The sequence below is a fragment of the Camelina sativa genome, chromosome 3 (assembly GCF_030686135.1).
Source record: "Camelina sativa cultivar CO46 ecotype springtype chromosome 3, ASM3068613v1".
Taxonomy (NCBI): Eukaryota; Viridiplantae; Streptophyta; class Magnoliopsida; order Brassicales; family Brassicaceae; genus Camelina; species Camelina sativa.
Window position 1 is genome coordinate 10,445,236 of NC_141882.1, and position 21,788 is coordinate 10,467,023.

At 40.6% G+C, this 21,788-nt stretch overlaps 1 protein-coding gene, 1 long non-coding RNA gene and 1 pseudogene across 2 annotated transcripts; 1 reads left to right on the plus strand and 2 right to left on the minus strand.

The window, feature by feature from the left end:
* Nucleotides 1-3,682: 3,682 nt before the first annotated feature.
* LOC104776597 (uncharacterized) lies at nucleotides 3,683-4,584 on the minus strand. Its single transcript, XR_766139.2, has 4 exons — nucleotides 4,523-4,584; nucleotides 4,322-4,416; nucleotides 4,126-4,166; nucleotides 3,683-4,019 (listed from the first exon to the last, which is right to left on the minus strand). It is a non-coding gene; the product is annotated as an uncharacterized LOC104776597 (long non-coding RNA).
* A 10,422-nt stretch (nucleotides 4,585-15,006) lies between these two features.
* LOC147946744 (uncharacterized) lies at nucleotides 15,007-18,487 on the plus strand. Its single transcript, XM_087507235.1, has 6 exons — nucleotides 15,007-15,541; nucleotides 15,659-16,513; nucleotides 16,565-16,862; nucleotides 16,951-17,299; nucleotides 17,441-17,836; nucleotides 17,921-18,487. Exons 1-6 carry the CDS (start codon nucleotides 15,007-15,009, stop codon nucleotides 18,485-18,487), a joined length of 3,000 nt encoding a protein of 999 aa, XP_087363361.1.
* Nucleotides 18,488-18,551: 64 nt separating this feature from the next.
* Nucleotides 18,552-19,970, minus strand: LOC109130436 (mitogen-activated protein kinase kinase 6-like; annotated as a pseudogene).
* Between the last annotated feature and the right edge of the window lie 1,818 nt (nucleotides 19,971-21,788).

Here is a 21,788-nt window from a genome sequence, read left to right on the forward strand (position 1 = left end):
CTTAGTCTCTGTCAATGACCTGTTCAGACCCGCAACATGGCCATCTTGAGTACACTCTGTTTCCTACCTGAAACTCAAGATCTCTCCTCCTCCTATGGGCATAACTCCTCTACCGATCCTGAGCTTCCTTCATGTTCATCTTGAGAACCTGAGTCTTCTCTGAGGTCTCCTGAACAAAACTAGCACCATACATGCTCCTCTCCCCCACCTGAGTCAAGCATAACAGTGTGCGACATGGCCTCCCATACAAAGCCTCATAAGGAGCCATCCCAATACTCGCCTGATAGCTGTTGTTGTAAGCAAACTCTACCAGGTTCAAGTGATCTTCCCAATGACCACCTTAATCCAACACACACGTCCTTAGCAAATCTTCCAACGTCTGGATTGTCCTCTCAGACAGTCCATCTGTCTGGGGATGATAAGCTATACTCATATGTACCTTAGTGCCCATCTCTGCCTAAAATGCTCTCGAGAACACCGAAGTGAACATAGAATCTCTATCAGACACAATACTCGCTGGCACCCCATGCAACCTGACTATCTTCCTCACATATTTCTTAGCCAAGACTGCTGCTCCATCTGTCTTCTTAATGGCCAGAAAATGTGCTGACTTAGTCAACTGGTCCACAATGACCCAAATAGCATCAAAGGTCCGAGACACTGGCAATCTTACCACAAAATCCATAGTAATCATATCCCACGTCCACTCGGGAATCGGTAGACTTTTCAGTAACCCGCCTGGAACCTAATGCTCAACCTTCACTAGATGGCAAACATCGCACCTCGCGACCCAACTAGCTACATCCTTTTTCATCCTGACCCAGTGATAATACCTCTTGAGTCACGGTATATCTTAGTCGCTCCTGGATGAATAGAGAACTTGCTCGCATGAGCCTCCCTCAGAATATCATGTTTCAGCTCCTGATCCTTGGTGATGTGTGTAGAATTTCACTCCAAATCTTTTACCTGAAAAGACTACACAACGACTGAGAGTGCACAGTTAATCAGTGTAGTATTTTAGGATCGATCCCACAGAGAGTAATAGCAAGCACAAATTGAATTAAAAGGGAAAGAACTATGGCTAAGACTAAAGAAGAGATTGGGGTTTTGGTTTTCCTAATAACTATTGCAAATAAATAAAATGTAAATAAAAGCGGTTTAAAACTATAAGACTAAGGCGTTGGGCGTTTTGGGAGTCATCTTAGGGTTTTCATGGTTCTAAGCAATATTAAGTGTAAGATCTAACAAGTAAATACTAATTTTCGGTTTAGGTTCTCAACTACGAAACTCTAATAAACTAACAAGCTATTCTCATAGAATGAAAGTCTAAAGTCTGCACACTCCGTTACTCAACTTTCGCAGGCAACGTCGCATGTCAACCAGCTAGTTAGACAAGTTCGATACATTCACCAAACATTGCAACTCAACTTACGCAGGTTACGAGCAAGGCTTCGGTATAACACTAGTTCGGAGAAGTAGGATAACACGGTTAGCGCTCCCGTTCTCTAGATCAGTACTTGGTGATCAATCCAAGCATAAGCATTAAGATAAAGATGTCCCAAAAGAACTCTAATATAAAACCGAAAATAAGATCTAACAACCTAATTGAAGCGAACCTATGAATTCCCCTTGAATCACCCCATAGAACCCAACAAATAAAACTACTCACTCATGATGCTAAGAAACAACATTGATATTATATAGAACAACATCAAAAACGAATCAATAAACAAAAGGGGGTTCAAAGTAAACTTCTCTATTTGTCACAAAAGTAACTTGATCCCAAAAGCAAAGTAAGTACGAAAGAAATAAGGAAGAGTAGAGATTTGGGGTCTTCGGCGATGGCTTCTAAGAGGAGGTGAGAGAGGACGAGCTTCGACGGCGGTAGAGGAGTCTCTGGTAGTCTCTAGGTCGGCTGCTGGTGGCGTGGATGAAGAACTTAGAGGCACAAAGGAAGCACACCTCAATCTTGGTCTTAAGAGTATTTATAGGGTTTTGTTTAGGGTTAGAGTTTTGTAAAGGTAGAAACGTCTTCTCTTGTTAAGTACAGGACAAGGGGCGGGGAAAGAAGCTTCTGGACCGTGGAGGAGGCTTGGACTGGGCCGTGGTGATGGTCGCTGGTCAGGCCTTGAATGAAAGCCCATCCGTAGGTCGGTTCTTCTTACGTCAGTTTATGATACGTCTCGGTAAATTGGGCATAACTTCCGGATGAATGAATGGATTGACTTGATTCCACTTCGAGGAGAAATATGACTCTTCCATCTTTCCATAGACACCACGAATGAGATATTTTGAGTTTTGGAAGGTCTTCAAAAGTTGCCCATACTGTAAAACTCTGAAACTTTCCTAAAACATATTTTCTTTGTCTTTTGGTCTTTTTTGCTATAAAACCTGTAAAACCTTCTTCAAACCTGAAATGCTTGATAATAGACATTAAAGCATTGAAATCATATCAAACTCTTCCTAAATGTATATGAAAACCATAGCTAATATGAGTAAAATAATGATGTTATCACTTGGGCACACAAATCCGCCCGTGCACCAAAGTAGTACCATTAGCCGAAACCTGATACTCAGAATCAACATCCTTTGAGGCATTCACCAGCCCAAAATCCTTCTCATGTGCCAACCGCACTCTACTCAGAATATCTGCTCTATCAGCTGCTTCCAAACCCAACAGCTCCTGCGAAACTGCACACAAACTCAACGCACTTATCTCTCCTATCAGAGACTCCAAAACCTGCTCCTGAGTCGAAGTTACCCTCTTCCGACTCAGAGCATCTGCAACCAAGTTAACCTTACCTGGATGATATGCTATCTCTAAATCATAATCCGCCACCAGCTCCATCCACCGCCTCTGCCTCAAGTTCAGCTCGGGCTGAGTGAATATGTACTTCACGCTCTTATGATCTGTAAACACCTGTACCTTTGCACCATAAAGATAAGATCTCCAAACCTTCAGGGCAAAAACTACAGCAGCCATCTCCAAATCATGAGTAGGATAGTTGTCTACATGCTTCCGCAACTGCCGCGAAGCGTAGGCAATCACCTTCCCATGCTGCATCAACATACACCCCAAATTAATTGTTCATGCATCTATATAAACCACATAGGGTTCTCCCTGCTAAAGGCAAAACCAATACTGGCATAGTAGCTAACATCTCCTTCAGGCTTGCAAAGCCCTCCTCACACTCTTGTGACCGTCAACTTAGTCATATGACGTGCTTTGCTTGCAAATCCCTGCACCAATCTCCTGTAATAACCTGCAAAACCAAGGAAACTCCTGATCTCTATGGCATTATGCGGTCTAGACAAATCCCTGATAGCCTGAATCTTCTCCGGATCTACAGAAACTCCCACTATATAAACAATATGACCTAGAAAACCCATCTCACGCTGCCAAAAACTGCACTTGCTGAACTTAGCAAACAATTTCTACTTCCACAACTTCTCCAGAACTGCACTCAAATGCACTGCATGCTCCTCAGACCATCATTAGTGGAATAACCCACCATAGTTACTCTCATATTAATTAATTATATAATTAATACTAAATTAAGTAAAGTAACCCTAAGAGAAACTTAAGCAAAATCACCCTATTACTAGAGAACCCAAAAGAAAGTTGCTCAAACATTTAAATAATAATTTTTTTAATTTGTGTTTATTAATTATCAGACTTTAATTATATAAAATGACAAAACAATTATTAATTTTTTTTATATTACATAAAATAGAAAACAATTAAATTTTACAAAGTTTAGAATATTAAACATATTTTACAAAAATATTATAGGAAATAATCACTGGAGGGCTTCAAGGCAAATCGATATTTTGAATGTCACATCTCTCTATTTAACCAAACGAATGCATTAACCTCACAAATTGTCTCGTTTGCCTGCCATGGTAGCTAATAAGGAACCAGAACTGAAGATTCTTCAGTGAATAATAAGCCGACGATCACTTGCTCAAATCGATGAAGAAATAACACAGCTTTACAGAGACTATAATCATTAAGCAAGCTGCATCATCCCAAAATAAGAACTCATAACCAAGTGAAGTAGTAAAATTAAAGGTATGTTCTTTGGCCATAAGTGGTGAAATTATGCTAAATGAAGGTATACTTACTCTGACCAGTATGATTCACAAGCGAAGCAACTTTAACTCAACTGGATACAACGAAAGGAAACAAATTGATGAAAGATGGAGACCAATCTTAAAAGGAGAAAATGAATCTCAGAACAAAATTAGAAACAGAACAGAAGCGAATCGATGTGAAGTTGCAGAAGCAAGAGAAAGAGACAAAAGACAGAGGCTTACATACTTTCATTGCCCAAGTGGACCAGAGTGTCTTGCTCTGATTTCCTTTCAGCATACTCCTCTAGAAAGTTTTTTTGTATGATGTTATTCAGCGTCACACTGCCAACACAAAGTTGCTTCAGTAGAATATTAAAACACAACCTATAGGCACATAATTAGTATGGCATTTAGCTATAAGGTCAATAGAGAAAGTTAAAAAAATTACCTGACAGCACATGTTTTTTGGGTCATAAACATATCAGTTCGACATAGTGGACATTTGTTGCCTATATTCCACAAAGAATTAATAAGCAACACAATAGTGAAAGAAGTTTTTTTCAGGAATAAAAAAACAATCAACCATAAAAACCCACCACGATCCATTGACTGAAAAAGGCATGATCGGCAGAACGTATGCCCACATGGAGTTTTAGCAGGTTCATACAGCAATTTCAGGCAAACAATGCAATCAAAATCATCAGAACGCTCAGCCTTTTCAGGCAAACAATGCAATCAAAACAACATCAAACTAATCTCATAATCTATAATAAGTCAAATAGACACAAACATCAAACTAATCTCGTAATCTACACCTAATAAGTCAAATCGACACAAACAATTAACCATTCTAACAATTAATCGGATTAATCCGAATCCCTACCAAATATCAACCACTCGAGGCTAATTACAAACACATGCAATCAATAAGAAATGAGAAACGAACCTTCTCCAGATTCGTTAGGGTTTGGACCTTGATAACATCATTATTTTACCCATTTTAGCCATAGTTTTAGTATGCATTTAGGATGAGTTTGATATGATTTCAAGGCTTTAATGTCCATTATCAAGTATTTTAGGTTTCAAGAAGGTTTTACAGGTTTTATAGCAAAAAAGACCAAAAGGCAAAGAAAATACGTTTTAGGAAAGTTTCAGAGCTTTACAGTACGGGCAACGTTTGAAGAACTTTCAGAACTCACATTTCGACGTCCGTGGTTTTTATGGAAATCTGAGAGAGTCATCTTTCCCCTCGAAGTGGAATCAAGTCAATCTATTCACTCAGCCGGAAGTTATACCCGATTTACCGAAGACGTATCTTAAACCGATCTAAGAAGAACCATCAAACCAATGGGCTTTTATTGAAGGCCTGACCAGCTACCACCACGGCGGTCCAGTCCAAGTCTTCACCACCGTTCTAGAGGCTTCCTACGCCGCCCTTGCCATGCACTTATCAATAGAGACGTTTCTACCCTTACAAAACCCTAAACCTAGACAAAACCCTATAAATACTCTTCTAAACCTAGGGTTTAGTGTGTGCAATCATTGGAGCAGCCAAGAGACACGACCAGAGGAGCAGCCGACGTCCAGACCTCTCCTTCTTCCCTCTCTTTGAAGCTTTGAGATCCACCAATTCTTTCTAATCTATTTGCTTTGTACTTTGTTTCTAAGGGAGAATATCCTACAACTTTGTTTGACAATCATTGAAGTAATATCTAAAACCCTCTTCTCTATTTATTCTTTTATGTTTATGAATTGTTTAAACTTGCTTTGATGATTCCCTTAAACATGCTAGAGTAGTTTTCTAGTTGGGTTTAAAGGGATAAATCAAAGGAGGAGATGATCTTAGTTTAGGTGGCAATTTTTAGGGTTTGTTAGATTTAAATCTGTTTATTCTATGGTTTAATTCTAAGTCTTTACTTAATGCTTTAAGTTAGCCTCATGAACTAACTATGATCTAAAGTGTGTGTGTTTGCCAAAAGCTTGCATGTGTGCTTGACCTAGCTTAGATGTGTGGGGAGACATAGGAAGCGCATACCCCTTACCTATGGAATTCCACGGATTATAATCGAACCTGTTTTAAATGCTTTGATCTATGTGTCGTTGCCTGCGACAATTGAGTAACGAATTGTAGTGATCTTAGACGGTTAGCTTGAGAATTTTAAGTTAACGGTTCATTAGTGTTTCGTAGTCCGAGTTTTAGATAAACAAACTAACCCTAAACTTTCCTAGATAGATAGATCATTGAACCCATGCGATTCCCCTTGATGCCCAACACTTGTTTCATTTATTTTATTTGCATTTTATTTACGTTCATTTTCTTGCTACAACTGTGACAACCAAAACCCTATTTTTAGTGAGTCCTAGCCTTACTTACCTCCCTCGGATTCCGTTGAACAACAACTCTCTCTCTGTGGGATCGATTCTTAAATACTACTACTGATTAGCTGTGCACTTTCAGCAGTTGTGTGGTCTTTTTAAGGTAAAAGATTTGAAGTGAAAAACCACACACATCAGACCTCGCCGTTAGCTTCAGGGCACCACCAGAAACAGCTGCCGTCGTTGTCCCACCATATAGAAACCTCCACCGTCGTTTGTCGTGACAAACAAACCGTCAGCTGTAACAGTTCCGCCGATCTGGAAGCCATCACCTCTGGGTAACCAACCAACCATAAGATCTAAGTCGGAAAACTCAAAGGATTCGACGTGAATCCATTGATTATTCCCGATTTCACATCAATCAGTTGTTCTTCTCTCGCTTGTTCGACAGAGAAGAGAAAGAGAAAGTCGGGAAGAAAGAAGAAGAAATGGGGAAGAAAAAAAAATCCGCTTTTATATTTACTCAACATCCACTAATATACCGCCATGTAGCGTTCTTAAGGGGTTGCTTCAGATCCTTCCTACATCATCGATTCTCTCTTATTTGGACTATTAAAGGGTTTTTATTAAGAATTTGGGGCCCGATTTCATGAGTAACCCATAGAGAACTTACCACTAATGATGCTCTCATGACTCTTAGACAATACCAGAATATCGTCGATGAAAATGATGACAGACACGTCCAGAAACTCCTGAAACACGCTGTTCATCAAACTCAGAAACGTTGTTGGTACGTTAGTCAATCCAAATGGCATCACCACACACTCATCATGCCCATAACTCGTCCTGAACGCAGTCTACCTCACATCAGCCTTATATATCAGAATCTGATGATAACCCGACGCCAGATATATCTTGGAGAACCAAGTAGCACCTCTCAACTGATCCAACAACTCATCGATCTTGGGAAGAGGGTACTTGTTCTTCACAGTGATCTGGTTCAAACCCCTATAATCAATGCACAAGCGGAAACTCTCATCCTTCTTCTTAACGAATAACATCGGCGCTCCCCATGATGAATCCCTTGCTCAACAGATCCTCCAACTGCTTCTTCAGCTTTGCCATCTCTGTTGGAGCCATCCGGTAAGGAGCCTTGGATAACAGTGTCGTACATGGTTCCAGTTCAATCGTGAAAAGATCATATCAAGATGGTGGTAACCCCTGCAACGACTGGAACACGTCCTCAAACTCCCCAACAACCTGAATACCGCTAACCGTAGACTGCCTTATTGACCATGGCATCAATTTAGTAACCAAATAAGTCTCACGTCCCTTCTCGATCATCTTCCTAGCCTGCATGGCCGAGTCACGAGACTCCTCGAAGTCGGTCTCCAACTTCCCTCCTAGACGCTCAAACTCCACTCCACCCTGATGGCTATCCAAATGTACCATATGCCGATGTAACCAATCCATCCCAATAATAACATCATACAGTTCCACTAGACTGATAAGCAAATCCGCTGGCCACGACTCTCCCGCGATATGAATATCCACTCCCCTAGCTCATTCAATGACCCTCAAAAACTTGCCTCCCGCAACTCTGACAACTTCTGTACGCTCCCCGGAATCTCCTCTGATATCAGCACTCGCTGCACACTACGGAGTAATGAAGCTATGAGTAGCTCCAGAATCAAACATAACATGGGACTTAAACCCGCCCACCAACAAGGTCCCTACACAAACCTCATGTGTTGAGAACCTAACACTTTATCGCAGGCAAAACATAAAATCTGAACCTACTCAAATTCACAAAGTTTAAGTACCATAAATTATACTTGTGATCCCCCCGGCACTGGTTCCACCAGTCTCGACCATCGTGTACACCCATGGCGCCTGCTCAATCCGTGCTATCTGCTGCACTCCAGGCTGCACCACATGATGCACCGCTGCCAGTGCCATCTCCCACAACTTGGGGCACTTGGGCTTGATGTGCCCATGCTCCCTGCAATGATAGCATATACGAACTGCTGCCGTCAGAGCACTCCTCTGGGGACAGCTAGCTACCTTGTGATCAATGCTCCCACAGCGAAAGCATCCTGCACCACTCGGTCTTTGCGTAGCCTCCCACTTCCTCTTGGTTCCCTGCGCAGGCTTGCCGCCCTTGCTAGAACCTCCCTGATAATAAGCCTTGCTAGGCTTCATCGCTGGACTAACCGTCACTGCTTGTGCCCGGATATCCTCCTCAATCTCTGCTGTAGTCTCAACCAATTCTGCACGTGTAGCATAACTCCGTTCTCTACAATGGACCCTGAAGTCATCACGAAGATCCCTCATAAACCTCCTGATATGGGCCTCCTCAGACTCCATAGCCCGACCCCCATAAGATAGAAATCGATTGAACTCCAAGTCCAACTCTCGCACTGACCGTGTCCCCTGAGACAGCTGAAGGAAGTGCACCTCCAACCGGTCCAATGTGTAACTCTCCGACCGCAACCTCTTAGTGGGCCCTATAGCCCCACCTTCCTTAATGGGCCTCGCATCCTCTCGCTAGGCCCGTGAGCCCATCCTTATCCGACGGCCGGTTTGCTACAGCCGGGAGGCTTTAAAGACTTGTTACCGTCCCTATAAATCACCACAACCAAGACTGTCACCCCCAATGGTGTAAGTCCACTTGACTCCACACTCGTCTAGGTTCGGTTCTGATACCGTAATGCCTCGACCGCCACCTCTTAATGGACCTCATGTCCAATCCCAGTCCATGGGCAGCTACTTTAGTGATCCGAGAGTAATTTGTATGGTCCAATGGCATTGCACCGAACTTGGAATTCTCATGTTGCTAGTTCGACTCTATGCGAGCGTAAAGTTGATATTTCTACTTTTTGTTTAACCTAAATTTCCGCCCAAAGTTTACATTATAAAATTCTTTTATGAAGTATTATTACTATATATATCCATGAACCATGATTATATATGTTAAAGTTTCGAATGTTTTTATAATGATTGTAATCAAAACAAATTGGAATATTTAATGTATAGAGTTGTTAAAAAGAAATGCTTAACGAAATTAGCGCCCATGATTAATTCATTCTTTCGAAGTAATGTCTTTTTTTTTGTCAGGGTTTCCTTTTTCTTTTAGATATATTTAATATATATCCGTGATTATTTATGTAAAAATTTCGAATCTTGCATAATGATTACGTACCTAAACCAAGATGGAATATTTAATGTATAAAGTTGTTAAATTGGATTGTTTAACCAAATTAGAGCGTAAGTTAATCTTTCCTGGCAATGGCTTTATATATATATATTAAATACCAAATAATGAATTCGCCTTAAACTTTGTATTTATTATATTTTCTGGCCAAAAAATTATATTTATCAGATTCCTTATCGAACTCCTTAACCAAATTAGATTCTATATCAGATTCTATATGGTAAAATTTGGAAATTACATAGCAAGCAAGCTAGTGTAAATACAGTAAAAGTATGATGTCTTAGCAATCTTGATTTGATGAGGCTCTTTTGATTTATATCAATTAAGTACAAGTATGATCTCTTAGCACTTTTGATTTGATGAGGCTCTTTTGAGTTCTATCATTTCAGTATGAGTATGATCTCTTAGCACTTTTGATTTGTTGAGGCTCTTTTGATTTCTATCAATTCAGTACAAGTATGATCTCTTAGCAATTCAGTACAAGTATGATTAAGTGATATTGATAGCTCTTAAGTGATATTGATATGGAAATGGCTTTTAAATGTCAGATGAGAGTAAAATACGATTGTAGTATAATCATATTTCTTTTTTTATTTCCTTACCAGGCTGAGAATGCTTTCGGTCAGGGTCTTGTTGCTGCTGTTCCTCAAGTTCAGGTTTGTCTTCCTCTAACTTTTCATGCTCTAGACAGGCAGTAGATTAAGTGATATTGATATTGATGCTCTAGACACTTTAGATTAAGTGATATCGATATGGAAATGTAAGATACTTTTGAGTTTATGGCTCTTAAATATCATGAGATTTAAATACGATTGAATGGATTAGATATTAATGCTCTAGACAGTCACTAGATTAAGTGATATTGATATTGATGCTCTTGCTAGATTAAGTGATAGTGATATTGATGCTCTTGCTAGATTAAGTGATATTGATATGGAAATGTAAGATAATCTCCTAACTGCTTTTAAATATCATATGAGAGTTAAATACGATTGTGGTGTAGTCATATTTCTTTTTGTGTTTCCTTACCAGGCTGAGAAGGCATTCGGTCAGAGTCTTGTTGTTGTTGTTCCTCAAGTTCAAGTTCAGATTGCAAGACATGTCCCTTGCATTGTCGGTGGAAGGAGGTGCACCGTGTGGATAGGAAACCTAAAGAACGAATCACTAAAGATGCAAAAAATAGAGGAACCCTCTTACAAGTGCAGAGACAAGTAGCTGAGGATGGAATTCAATCTATGAATCACAGGGATAGCTTCCTGTCAAGGTAGTTTACCTCACATCTTAATCACACTTTACCCCCACAGTGTACCGGTTCTTATTCCGACATTGCTTCCCCTTTGGATTCTCTATTGAATTTTATATTGTATTTCTTGCAACATTTAATTGTAATGAATAACATAAAATTGGATGGTACGCTTGATTTGCATCGTCACATACAAATTTTGCTTTCTCATTATTAGATTTTGCACAAACACAAACAAATAAATTGAAACGATGAACTCACAACCTAATAATTAACTAAATAAGAAAAGGATAGCTTGACTGGTTAAATTAGCTAGTGTTTTTAAGGAAGAGACTTTGACGGTAAATTTTGTCAAGCACCATCAGCCACTCGAGATAATAGGCAGCTTGGTACAATTGTAACAAGAAAGTCTTGGTCGTTATATACCACGTCGAGAAGACTAAGATATACGAGATATGGTAAGCAAGAAGGGGAAGAAACATCCACAAGAATCTGGTTGGATAGAGTTAAATCAACGAGCGTGTCACATGTGCAAATGATTGTAGTCCCACATCTATGCTTAAGCACCCCACAAAAAGGACCAACAACTTGAGCAACCCATAGATGTGGGACTATTTATTCTTATTCCCATTATCATATAATATAAAGATAATAAAGGAAGCTTTAAAAACATTAACAAATAGGTTAATGATGTGTCTGCATTTATAGGATTTTAACCTTAGTTTTTACACTTGTTTTGAGTCTTTTATTATGTCAAAGTCTGTTTTTAGAGTTTTTTTAGGGCATCCACAATGGGGGGTTATATTTTTGGGGCTCTTATGTACTGTTTCAATTTTTAATGAATATATTATATACTGTTTTAAAAATAAGAACCCCTCATCTCCTAATTAAAATTATCCCCTCCAATGGTGGGATATAATTTTGAGTCTTTTATTTTTGAAAATATAGTTTTTTGAAATTAAAATTTTTCCATCATAAAAATGTGTAAAACAAAGAAATGCAGTCATAACGAAATTAAGCAGCTTCTAGTGACCTATTGTTTAAGAAAAAAGGCGATGGAGAAGGTGACGGCGGATCTAGGTTTCTAAAAGTTTCTCGGTGAGATTGAATCGGTTTGCTATTGGGTTTTTGATGTTCTTGGACTCTCTTGTTCGTCCCCTCGACCTTGCCTCTTGTGGCAGGTAGAGATACGATTCAATGGTTACGGCGAAGGAGGCGTAATCGCTACATGGAGATATGGTTTTAATTGGGTATTTTGGTCTTCATTGGATGAAAGGATTCGATTTGGTTCACTAGTTGATGAATTATGGTTCTGGATTTTGATTCTGTTATCTTTTTGGAATGGTTTCAAGGCAAACCTAGATATGTATTTGATGTCGGCGTATCAAGAATCTCTCTCCTGGCACCTACGGAATAAATTGGAGGATTCTCTAGCTGGATATCTCTGGAGAGTATGGAAACACATAATGAAGCGCATCATGTTGAAGATTGGTCCGAAGTGGAACATATCAAGGTTTCTTCCCCTAGCTTTATCTGGTTTAATAATGTTATCGGATTCCTTGTTTATCTTGGTGGATCATAAGCGCTTTGTTTACCTTTTATGGATTGATAACAAATCGGATATGCACTTGGAAGATACTCAAGCACAATGGCCATTACTTTAAAGCAGCTTTGTTCGGATTCGAGGTTTATTTCTATCTCGAAATAAATCATTAAGTGTTGAACAGGGGAGATCATTATTGATTTTACTCTCCATTTGGAATGATTTCAGGGTGATATGGGATATGCTTGTGATTCTACCAAATCAAGAGAATATCGTATATCATTTATGTGCTGAATCGATAGGTGTGATAGCAGATTATTTCTGGGATATTTGGGACTATATAAAGGGTTGTGTTGCGGTCTCTAGTACTCATCACATTTTCCTTCATCACTTTGTTTCAGCTCTTAGTTTCCTTGCAACAACTTTTGAGTGTTTCGTTTCTCTTTCTGGTTGGTGTTTGCGGGTTTGGGTGGTGACTTTCAGCATGTCTCAGAGCGGCTTAAGAATGTGGGGAGTACAAATGATGAGGTCGTGGCTCCTAAGAGGAGAATCAAAATTCCGTATATTGATAACACAGCTTTGATTGCGGGGTATTCAAAGACAATGGTGGGGCGCTGTATGAACCCGAAGGTGCAGGATATGAAGGCTCTCCTGATCATGCTACCCAAGTTCTGGCATGTTGAAGGTAGAGTTGTGGGAGCTGACCTTGGGTTAGGGAAGTTTCAATTTGATTTTGATAATGAGGAAGACATCCTGGAGTTTCTTCAGATGGGACCATTTCATTTTGATGGTTGGATGGTATCACTGGTTCGATGGAGTCCAACAGTGGATCCTGCTTACCCTTTAGACTTAACCTTCTCGGTCAAAGTCCTGGATGTTCCATTCCAATTCTGGGCAGAACCAACCTTTCGTGCCATTGGCTCAGAGTTTGGGAGAGTGGAGGCGGTGGATATCGATGGTGGGAGGGTGAAAGTGACGGTTAATGGGTTCAAGCCCTTATGCTTGGTTACGGTAATTGAATTCTACAATGGCCAGGAGACTATCGTCAATCTCCGCTATGAGCGTCTTCATGGTTGCTGCAAGAAGTGTTCTAGTTTGTGCCATGATGAGAAACACTGTCCACTATGGGCTACTAATAAGATTACTCCAGCTTTGCATTTCCCGGTGGAAGACGACTCAGCTCGTCCGCTGCAGAGTTACAAAGGCGTTGTCATGACTGCCTCAGCCCAGTCAGCGCCTACCCAAGTGTAAGCAGGACGCAGGGTCAAAGAATCGGACCTCACGGGAAATGGGTGAGTCTTCATCCAAACCGCGTCGATCCAACAATTCGGTGGCTTTTAAGGATTACCGCCAAAAGGCTAGAGCCTCCATGACGGTGGCACCTCCTTTGGGTGTGGTTCCGGTGGGAGAGCTGGAACCTAGACAGATTCCGGATCAGGTCAAGCATGTGGCGGTTCAGGCTACAACCTTTGGGGTTCCACACCTGAAGCGGGTTCGGAGGCCTCTCTTCCAGGAACCGGAACTGTCTTTACAATCACATTTGCGAGAAGAGGTGATCTTGGCTGATGTGGGCTCCTCTGTCCCGGGTGACGGGTTTGTTCCACAGTCTACAGGCTCTGGTGCTCTGCAGGCGGGCTCAACTCAGGTGCCTATGGGCGACATTTCAGGAACGTTACCGGTTTTGCCAACAACAAAGGAAACTCTGGAGGAGAATTTTGAGCAGCGGATGGAGGAGGTCGAAACAGAGGTGTTGGATAAAACGGTTGATGATCCACAACAACAGACTAATGGAGACATGGAGGTTTCGGTGGAAGATCAGGCCTTGAATCCAACCGTCGCTATTCCGACTCTCGGAGGAACAACAACAGACTCAGGTGATGGTCCCGTGGAAGCAAAACTTGACTCAGGTACAACCTCTGTCATGGCTCCGCAAGGGGAAAAGGTCCACAAGGTGAAACCTCCTTTGTCTCTTAAAGGAGCTGCTTCCAGGAAATTGAACGTGTATCTACGCACAACGCCAAGGAAACGCCCTGTCCCTAAAGAGGCTGGAGAAGGATCAAACATGAGGAATTCGGATCAGGAGAAGGGTCCAACTGGTGGAGTCAAGCCACCCAAACCAACAGCAGATAAATGAAGATTTTAAGTTGGAATTGTCAAGGACTGGGGAATAAAGCAACTTTTGGGTATCTCAGGGATTTGTGGGGAAAGCATAGACCTGACTTTTTATTTTTATCTGAAACTAGACAGCCTTTATCTGTTTTGGAACTTTTTGTTGGTCATTTTGGTTATTCAAATTTAAAAACAGTTGATCCTATTGGATGTAGTGGCGGTTTGACCTTATTTTATAATAATAATTATGATGTTTCCATTTTATTTGAATCCAATCGGTTGATTGATTTGGAACTTACTTATAAAGGACATATTATTTACTTTACTTTTGTCTATGGTGATCCGGTTCCAACGAATCGGGATTTAGTGTGGGAAAGATTAACGCGGATTGGCTTGTCTCATGATGCCCCTTGGTTTCTTATAGGTGATTTTAATGAACTTAAAGGTAATCACGAAAAACGGGGCGGAAGGCTCCGCCACGCCTCTTCCTTTGTGAATTTTAACACAATGATTCGGCATTGTGGATTATTAGAGTTTCCGGCGGTTGGGGATAGCTTGCCATGGCGTGGTTGGCGTGATAAGAAGCCAATCAGGTGTCGTCTTGACCGCGCCCTAGCCAATGAGAAACTTCATGACTTGTTTCGGAATGCGTTCACGGAATATCTACCAATGATAGCCTCGGATCATAAACCGGTGTTAGCCTTTTTAGAGGATACAATTCGGAGAGGGAGGAACGTTTTTCGCTTTGACCGTCGATGGCTGGAGAAAGAGGGTCTCTTTGGAGCTATTTCAGAGGGATGGTTCTCAGGAGAGACAGGGGAGTCTGGGAATTTAATGGACAAAATAATAAAGTGCCGCCAAGCAATCTCCCGCTGGAGGAAAACACAGGCCCCATTTGGACGGGAAACAATTGAGGATTTAAAATCCCAGCTAGCCATTGCTCAGGAGGATGACTCTATCTCTGTTGAGTTTATTTCGGAATTGAATTGGAAATTGCGGGAAGCTTATCGGGATGAGGAAATTTACTGGTATCAGAAGAGAAGTAAGTGGATGCGCTTCGGAGACCAAAATACCAGCTATTTTCATGCCTAAACGAAGTTAAGAAGAGCTAATAATCGGATTGTTGGAATGTATGATGAGTTGGGTCACTGGACCACAGAGGAGCCTCAGATCCAGAATATCGCAACTTCATATTTTCAAGAGGTATTCATGTCCACCGATCCCTCAGAAATTGAGGACTCGTTGGGTGAAATCAGCACCTCTATAACGGACGAAATCAATGAGAAACTGACTAAGCCAGTCACAGAACAGGAAATCAAGGAGGCTCTATTTATGATGCACCCTGATAAAGCCCCGGGACCGGATGGTATGACGGCCCTGTTTTATCAGCGTGCTTGGGATACGGTTAAAGCTGACTTAAAGCTTTCGGTGGAGTCTTTCTTTCAGGTTGGCAGTTTTGACAAACGCCTCAATAAGACTAATATTTGTCTTATCCCAAAAGTAGAAAAACCGACCCGGATGACTGAATGGCGCCCCATTAGTCTATGTAATGTCGGGTACAAGATTATTTCAAAAATTTTATGTCAACGGTTGCGTAAGTTCTTGCCAACATTAATTTCTGAGACACAGTCAGCGTTTGTAGAAGGCCATTTAATTACGGATAATATTTTGATTGCTCAGGAAATGTTTCACGGACTCCGCACTAATCCCTCTTGTAAGGGCAAGTTTATGGCCATCAAAACAGATATAAGTAAGGCCTATGATCGGGTAGAATGGTCCTTTATTGATTCCTTAATGCGGAAATTTGGTTTTTGTGAGACATGGATTTCCTGGATCATGTGGTGTGTGACATCAGTGGAATATAGCGTCTTATTAAATGGGCAACCCCATGGATCAATAATACCGTCTAGAGGACTCCGTCAAGGAGATCCCTTGTCACCTTATCTTTTTATCCTCTGTACTGAGGTCCTTATTGCAAATTTACGGAAAGCAGAACGGTCTAAGCTTATCACGGGTATCAAGGTTTCCACTGCATGTCCGGCAATTTGACATTTACTGTTTGCAGATGACAGTCTGTTTTTCTGTCGGGCCACAAAGGAACAGTGCGAAGTTATTTTGGGGATTCTTAGGCAATATGAGAGGATTTCTGGACAGAGGATAAACTTCGAGAAATCTTCAGTTCAATTTGGACATACAGTAGATGTGGATGTGCGTGAAGACTTAAAGGGTATCCTGGGGATTACCACTTTAGGTGGCATGAATTCCTATTTGGGAATCCCGGAAAGTCTTGGTGGATCGAAAACAAAAATTTTCTCTTTCGTCCAAGATCGGTTACAAAAAAGGGCTGGTGGTTGGCCTGCCAGGTTACTGTCCCGGGGGGGGGGGGAGTAAAGAAGTCATGATCAAATCGGTCGCGATGGCTGTCCCTACTTTTGTTATGTCCTGTTTTAGAATTCCCAAAACAGTTACACGGAAACTTACGAGTGCCATCTCCAACTTCTGGTGGAGCTCTTCGGGAGAAACTCGGGGTTTACATTGGATCGCCTGGAACAGATTGTGTGTCGATAAAATGGAGGGAGGCTTGGGGTTTAGATGTCTGGACGATTTCAATACCGCACTGTTGGCTAAGCAACTTTGGCGGTTGATATCAGTTCCAGATTCACTATTTGCAAAGGTTTTCAAAGGACGGTATTATAGGCATTCGGATCCATTAGATCCTATTAAATCTTATTCTCCATCTTATGGATGGCGAAGTATGATTTCTGCTCGCTCTCTGGTGAACAAAGGACTCATTAAACGGGTAGGAACTAGGGCCTCCATTTCAGTATGGTCTGACCCTTGGATACCTGCTCAATCCCCGAGACCAGCATTGTGTTCAGGATCGCCAGTCGATCCAACGCTTAGAGTTGAAAATTTCATTGACAGGACTTCACGTTCCTAGGATCTGGCATTACTTTCGGCTTCTTTCGAGCCGGAGGATGTAGCCCTTATTTCTGCTTTACCTCTTGGTAATCTTACCACACCGGATAGCTTGGGATGGCATTTGACTAAAACCGGTAGCTATACTGTTAAATCCGGATATCAGGCATTGCGGCAGAAACCGGAGAGAGGTCTTCCCATTTCTGGCCCCAATATTATCCCTCTACAGGCATATGTCTGGCAGATTAGGTGTCCACCAAAACTCAGACATTTTTTGTGGCAAGCAATTACGGGTTGCATGGCGACAACAGCTAATCTACGGCGCCGTGGATTAAGCTGTGATATGGACTGCGAAATTTGTGGGGAGACGGAAGAGACAGTCAACCATGCCCTCTTTTTATGCCCTCCGGCTAGGCAGGTTTGGGGATTGTCCCAATTTCCGACCTCTACGGGTTGTTTCCCGTCGGATTCTATATATGCTAATATGGATTTCTTATTTTAGAGGTTTCAAGACATTCCTTCGGTGGCAATGTTTCCATGGATTCTATGGTATATCTGGAAGGCTCGGAATGATAAACTATTTAGTAACTTGGACTCCAACCCGGTAGCAATCCTACGGTTAGCAGAGGAGGAATCCAGGCTGTGGTCTTCAGCCCAGGAAGACCTATCCGGATCCTTTTCTACTGATGTCCCTCGGCCTCTACCCAGATCTATGACTCAGACTTGTAATGTGGCTCACGGTTATGAATCTAGTTACCGATGCTTTGTAGATAGATCTTGGAAGGCGACTGATCAGTTTATGGGTAGAGGATGGTATTGCATTTCTCCTAACGGAGAATCTCCCACCATGGGTGCATCTAATTCTCGTCGTAGCTTGTCACCGCTCCACGCAGAGGTAGAGGCCCTTACATGGGCAATGAGGTGTATGATTGGTGCTGATAACGAGAAAGTCGTCTTTCTCACAGACTGTTCTGATTTGGTGAAGATGGTTTCTTCGCCTTCCGAGTGGCCTGCTTTCAAGACATATCTGGACGCTATTGATGAAGATAAGGGTGAATTCCTCTCATAGCTTTCAAGACATATCTGGACGCTATTGATGAAGATAAGGGTGAATTCCTCTCATTCTCTCTTGTTCAGGTACCAAGATCACAGAATGGTAGAGCGGACAAACTGGCGCGTCGTGCTAGAGTGGAGTCGCTTCCAATCACCTTTGTGAATAACTTCCCGTCTAATTGGCTCGTTTGAGTCAATCTTGTAACCTGTGGGCAAAAAAAAAAAAAAAAAGAAAAAAAGAAATGCAGTCTGTTGAAACAAAATGAAAACATGCCAAAGTTGTCCAAAACAAAACAATGTCAGATCAATTTTCAGGATAACCATTAGAAGCAGCTTAGCCTATCTCGGTTATTAATGTGAAGAAGAATCATTTACCCATTAATATTGAGATGTGTTTCAAAGAAAAGTTTATGAAGATGCAAATAATGAATTCCTATTTACGAGGCTGGTACAAAGGAGCAGAATTCAGGTGAGAATTGATCAGAGAGAGCAGTTGGTGGTGGATTCTCTACGATTGCTGCCAAGAGCTCATAAAAGCTTGGCGGGTTTTGCTGATCTTCAGATTCTAAGTAAGGGAATCTTCCTATTGCACATTCTAACACAAACATGCCCAAACTCCAAATGTCACTGCTGTAGTCATATGTGCTTCCACTTATCCTCTTAGGCTGTGAAGTGAAGAAGTGAAAAAGAGACGAGGCATGGTTATGTATGTTGCAGCATCAATAAATTTGTAATGTAGATGATTTTTGGAAACCATTTCTTACCGACATATAGTTGTAGGTTCCAACAAATGTGTCCCTCTGTCCATGGAGCTAGTTCACCTCCTCTTTATGGTTTACAAGAAGGTTTGATGGTTTAATGTCTCTGTGTATGACATGTGTTTCGTTGTGGAGGTACACAAGGCCTTACAAAACCTGTTAACAAGGGTCAAATAAGTAAAGAGTGATGATAAACCATGAGAATACTTTTGAAATCATTTGGTGGATTGTAGGAAGTTCCATCGTACATGTTTACAGACAACAGCAAGGTAAGGTTCAAGAATAGTCTTCACTTGTCGTATCACATCAGCAAGAGATCCCCGGTCCATGTATTCGAGCACAAGTGAAAAGGCTCCATTGTGGTAGAAAGAATGGTAGCAAACAACTACATGTGGACATTGTGATGATGCTTGATTAATTTTGAGCTCCTAGACAATTTGCTTCTGGATTTCTTCTTGTATATTCATCTGTATGACCTGTGATTCATAAAACAAACAAACTCAAACCCCAAATGTACTTGTATACTCAAAGACCTCATTCACCATATGTGACCTAACCAAGTGATCATATCATCTAAAGAACTAAACTTTCCTACTTCCACCTTTTCATAAACTCAAGACTATAAGAGAACTTTACCTTCATAGCAAAGAATTTGCCAACCCATTTATGTCGAACAAGTTGAAGTGCTCTGTTTCTTTGGATTCCAGGTGACAGAGTCGTCTCTGCTGTTCGTTTAGGCATAGCTTCAATAAACACTGCAATGTGCACACAACACAATTTGAGAAAGAAAAAAAAACAAAACTTGATAAAGCTATCATACACGAACACCACATTTAACATGGATCATTGAATAAATTATCAAACCATGACGCACACAATAACTATGAATTTATAAAACTATGATTACACAAGTTTCAATCCAAAACTTCAACAAAATTATGAAATTGAGAGTGCGAAATCGAATTGCAAATCAAAATTGAGAAAATAGCGAACCCGATTTGTTGAAGGAGATTCTCGATTTCAAAGAACAAAATATCACAAAATAACTGCCGACTGAGATCAATTATTCAATCTCCTCCAATTTTATCTTCTTCTTCGATTGTCAATTCGCGAGTTCGAGAGAGAGGAAGAGGAAGAGGAAGAGGAAGAAAAAAAATCAATCGACCATCAAATTTTTTTTATCTCTATTAATCGGTTTGTCCAACCAATTGATGACACATACAGTCTCTTATAATAAGATTGAGTCTACTAAATAAGAGGACATCTTGTTGTTTTTTCCTTTTTCTGATTTTTTTTTTCTTCTTTTTGCTTAAAACTCTCCTTAAAACCTCTCGTTGAGGAAGCTCTTAGTCTTTTGAGAGTCTGTACAGGTTCTAGGCTACTTTGGAAGGAAAGTGGGTGTTTTGGGGATGAAAGCATGCATTTGGAGCTAAATTGGTTGAAGACTGATCGGACAAGCTAGCATTTGGGGCAAACGCAGAAAAGCATCCGAGATCGGCTGATCCTCATTAGGGATCGACCAGTCCCGTACCCGAAGCAACTTTTCCTTTTATGTTTTAAACTGACTTTTAGGGTTTTATTTTACTATTTAAGCACGAGGCTCGACTTTGAAAAAGACAGCTTTTATTCTACGCAGATTTTTAGTACTTGTAAGCTTTGGGAGAAGATCTCTAATCCTCTTTAACCCTTTGGAGAAGAATTCTGAACCCTTTTACTTCTCTTTGCAATTCAATTATGTTTTCTTCATCTTTGTTTTGCTGTTATTTTACTTCTATGTCTGAGTAGTTTCACTACTGGTTTTCGGGTTTCAAAAAGGGTTTATGATTCTCTAAAACTTACGTTGTTAGATTTGGGATTGATCTTATTGTTCTTCATCTATTGTTGTTCTTAATTTGTTACTTGAAACACAAACTTTCTTTTTACCTTAGCTATATTTGAATCTATACAATTTCATATTGTATCGTTTGGTTTCTGTGGATTTATCCTGAAGTGTTACGACGTGACCACTAGATCGTGGTTGAGTGCACATTAGGTTTTAATTTACATTTCATCAGTTAAGAAATACATAGAACAAATATATGTTCCAAATTAAATAGCACACTCTTATTAGCTTTTGGTTGGTTTACAAAAGCAAAAGGATGAAAAACAACAAATCAAAATAACAAACGAACTTGAAAGATCATAGGTATTGTATATGCAAAATCTATGTAAACCCTATAATTTACTATTTCTAACATCAAGAATTTACTCTGTCTTTGCAGATGACTGCCTGAAATAACAATGATATAGTGTTATTCACTAGTGTGCAAGTACTTAAGACTGCCTTAGAAGCTCAAGCTTCCTTAGAAGCTGAGGATGCCTTGGAAGCTCAAACAAGCAGTTCCGATAGTTCAACACCGTCCCTTTACAAAAAGAAGAATTACCTTCTAAAAAATATCATGCATTTTTATTTTATTTTATCTTTTAAAAGTAATTCGGATATTTGACACCAATGGAGTTTCAGAATAAGAAAACAGTACATCAACCAAAAAGTCTACTTTCTCGTTTAACGTTCAAATT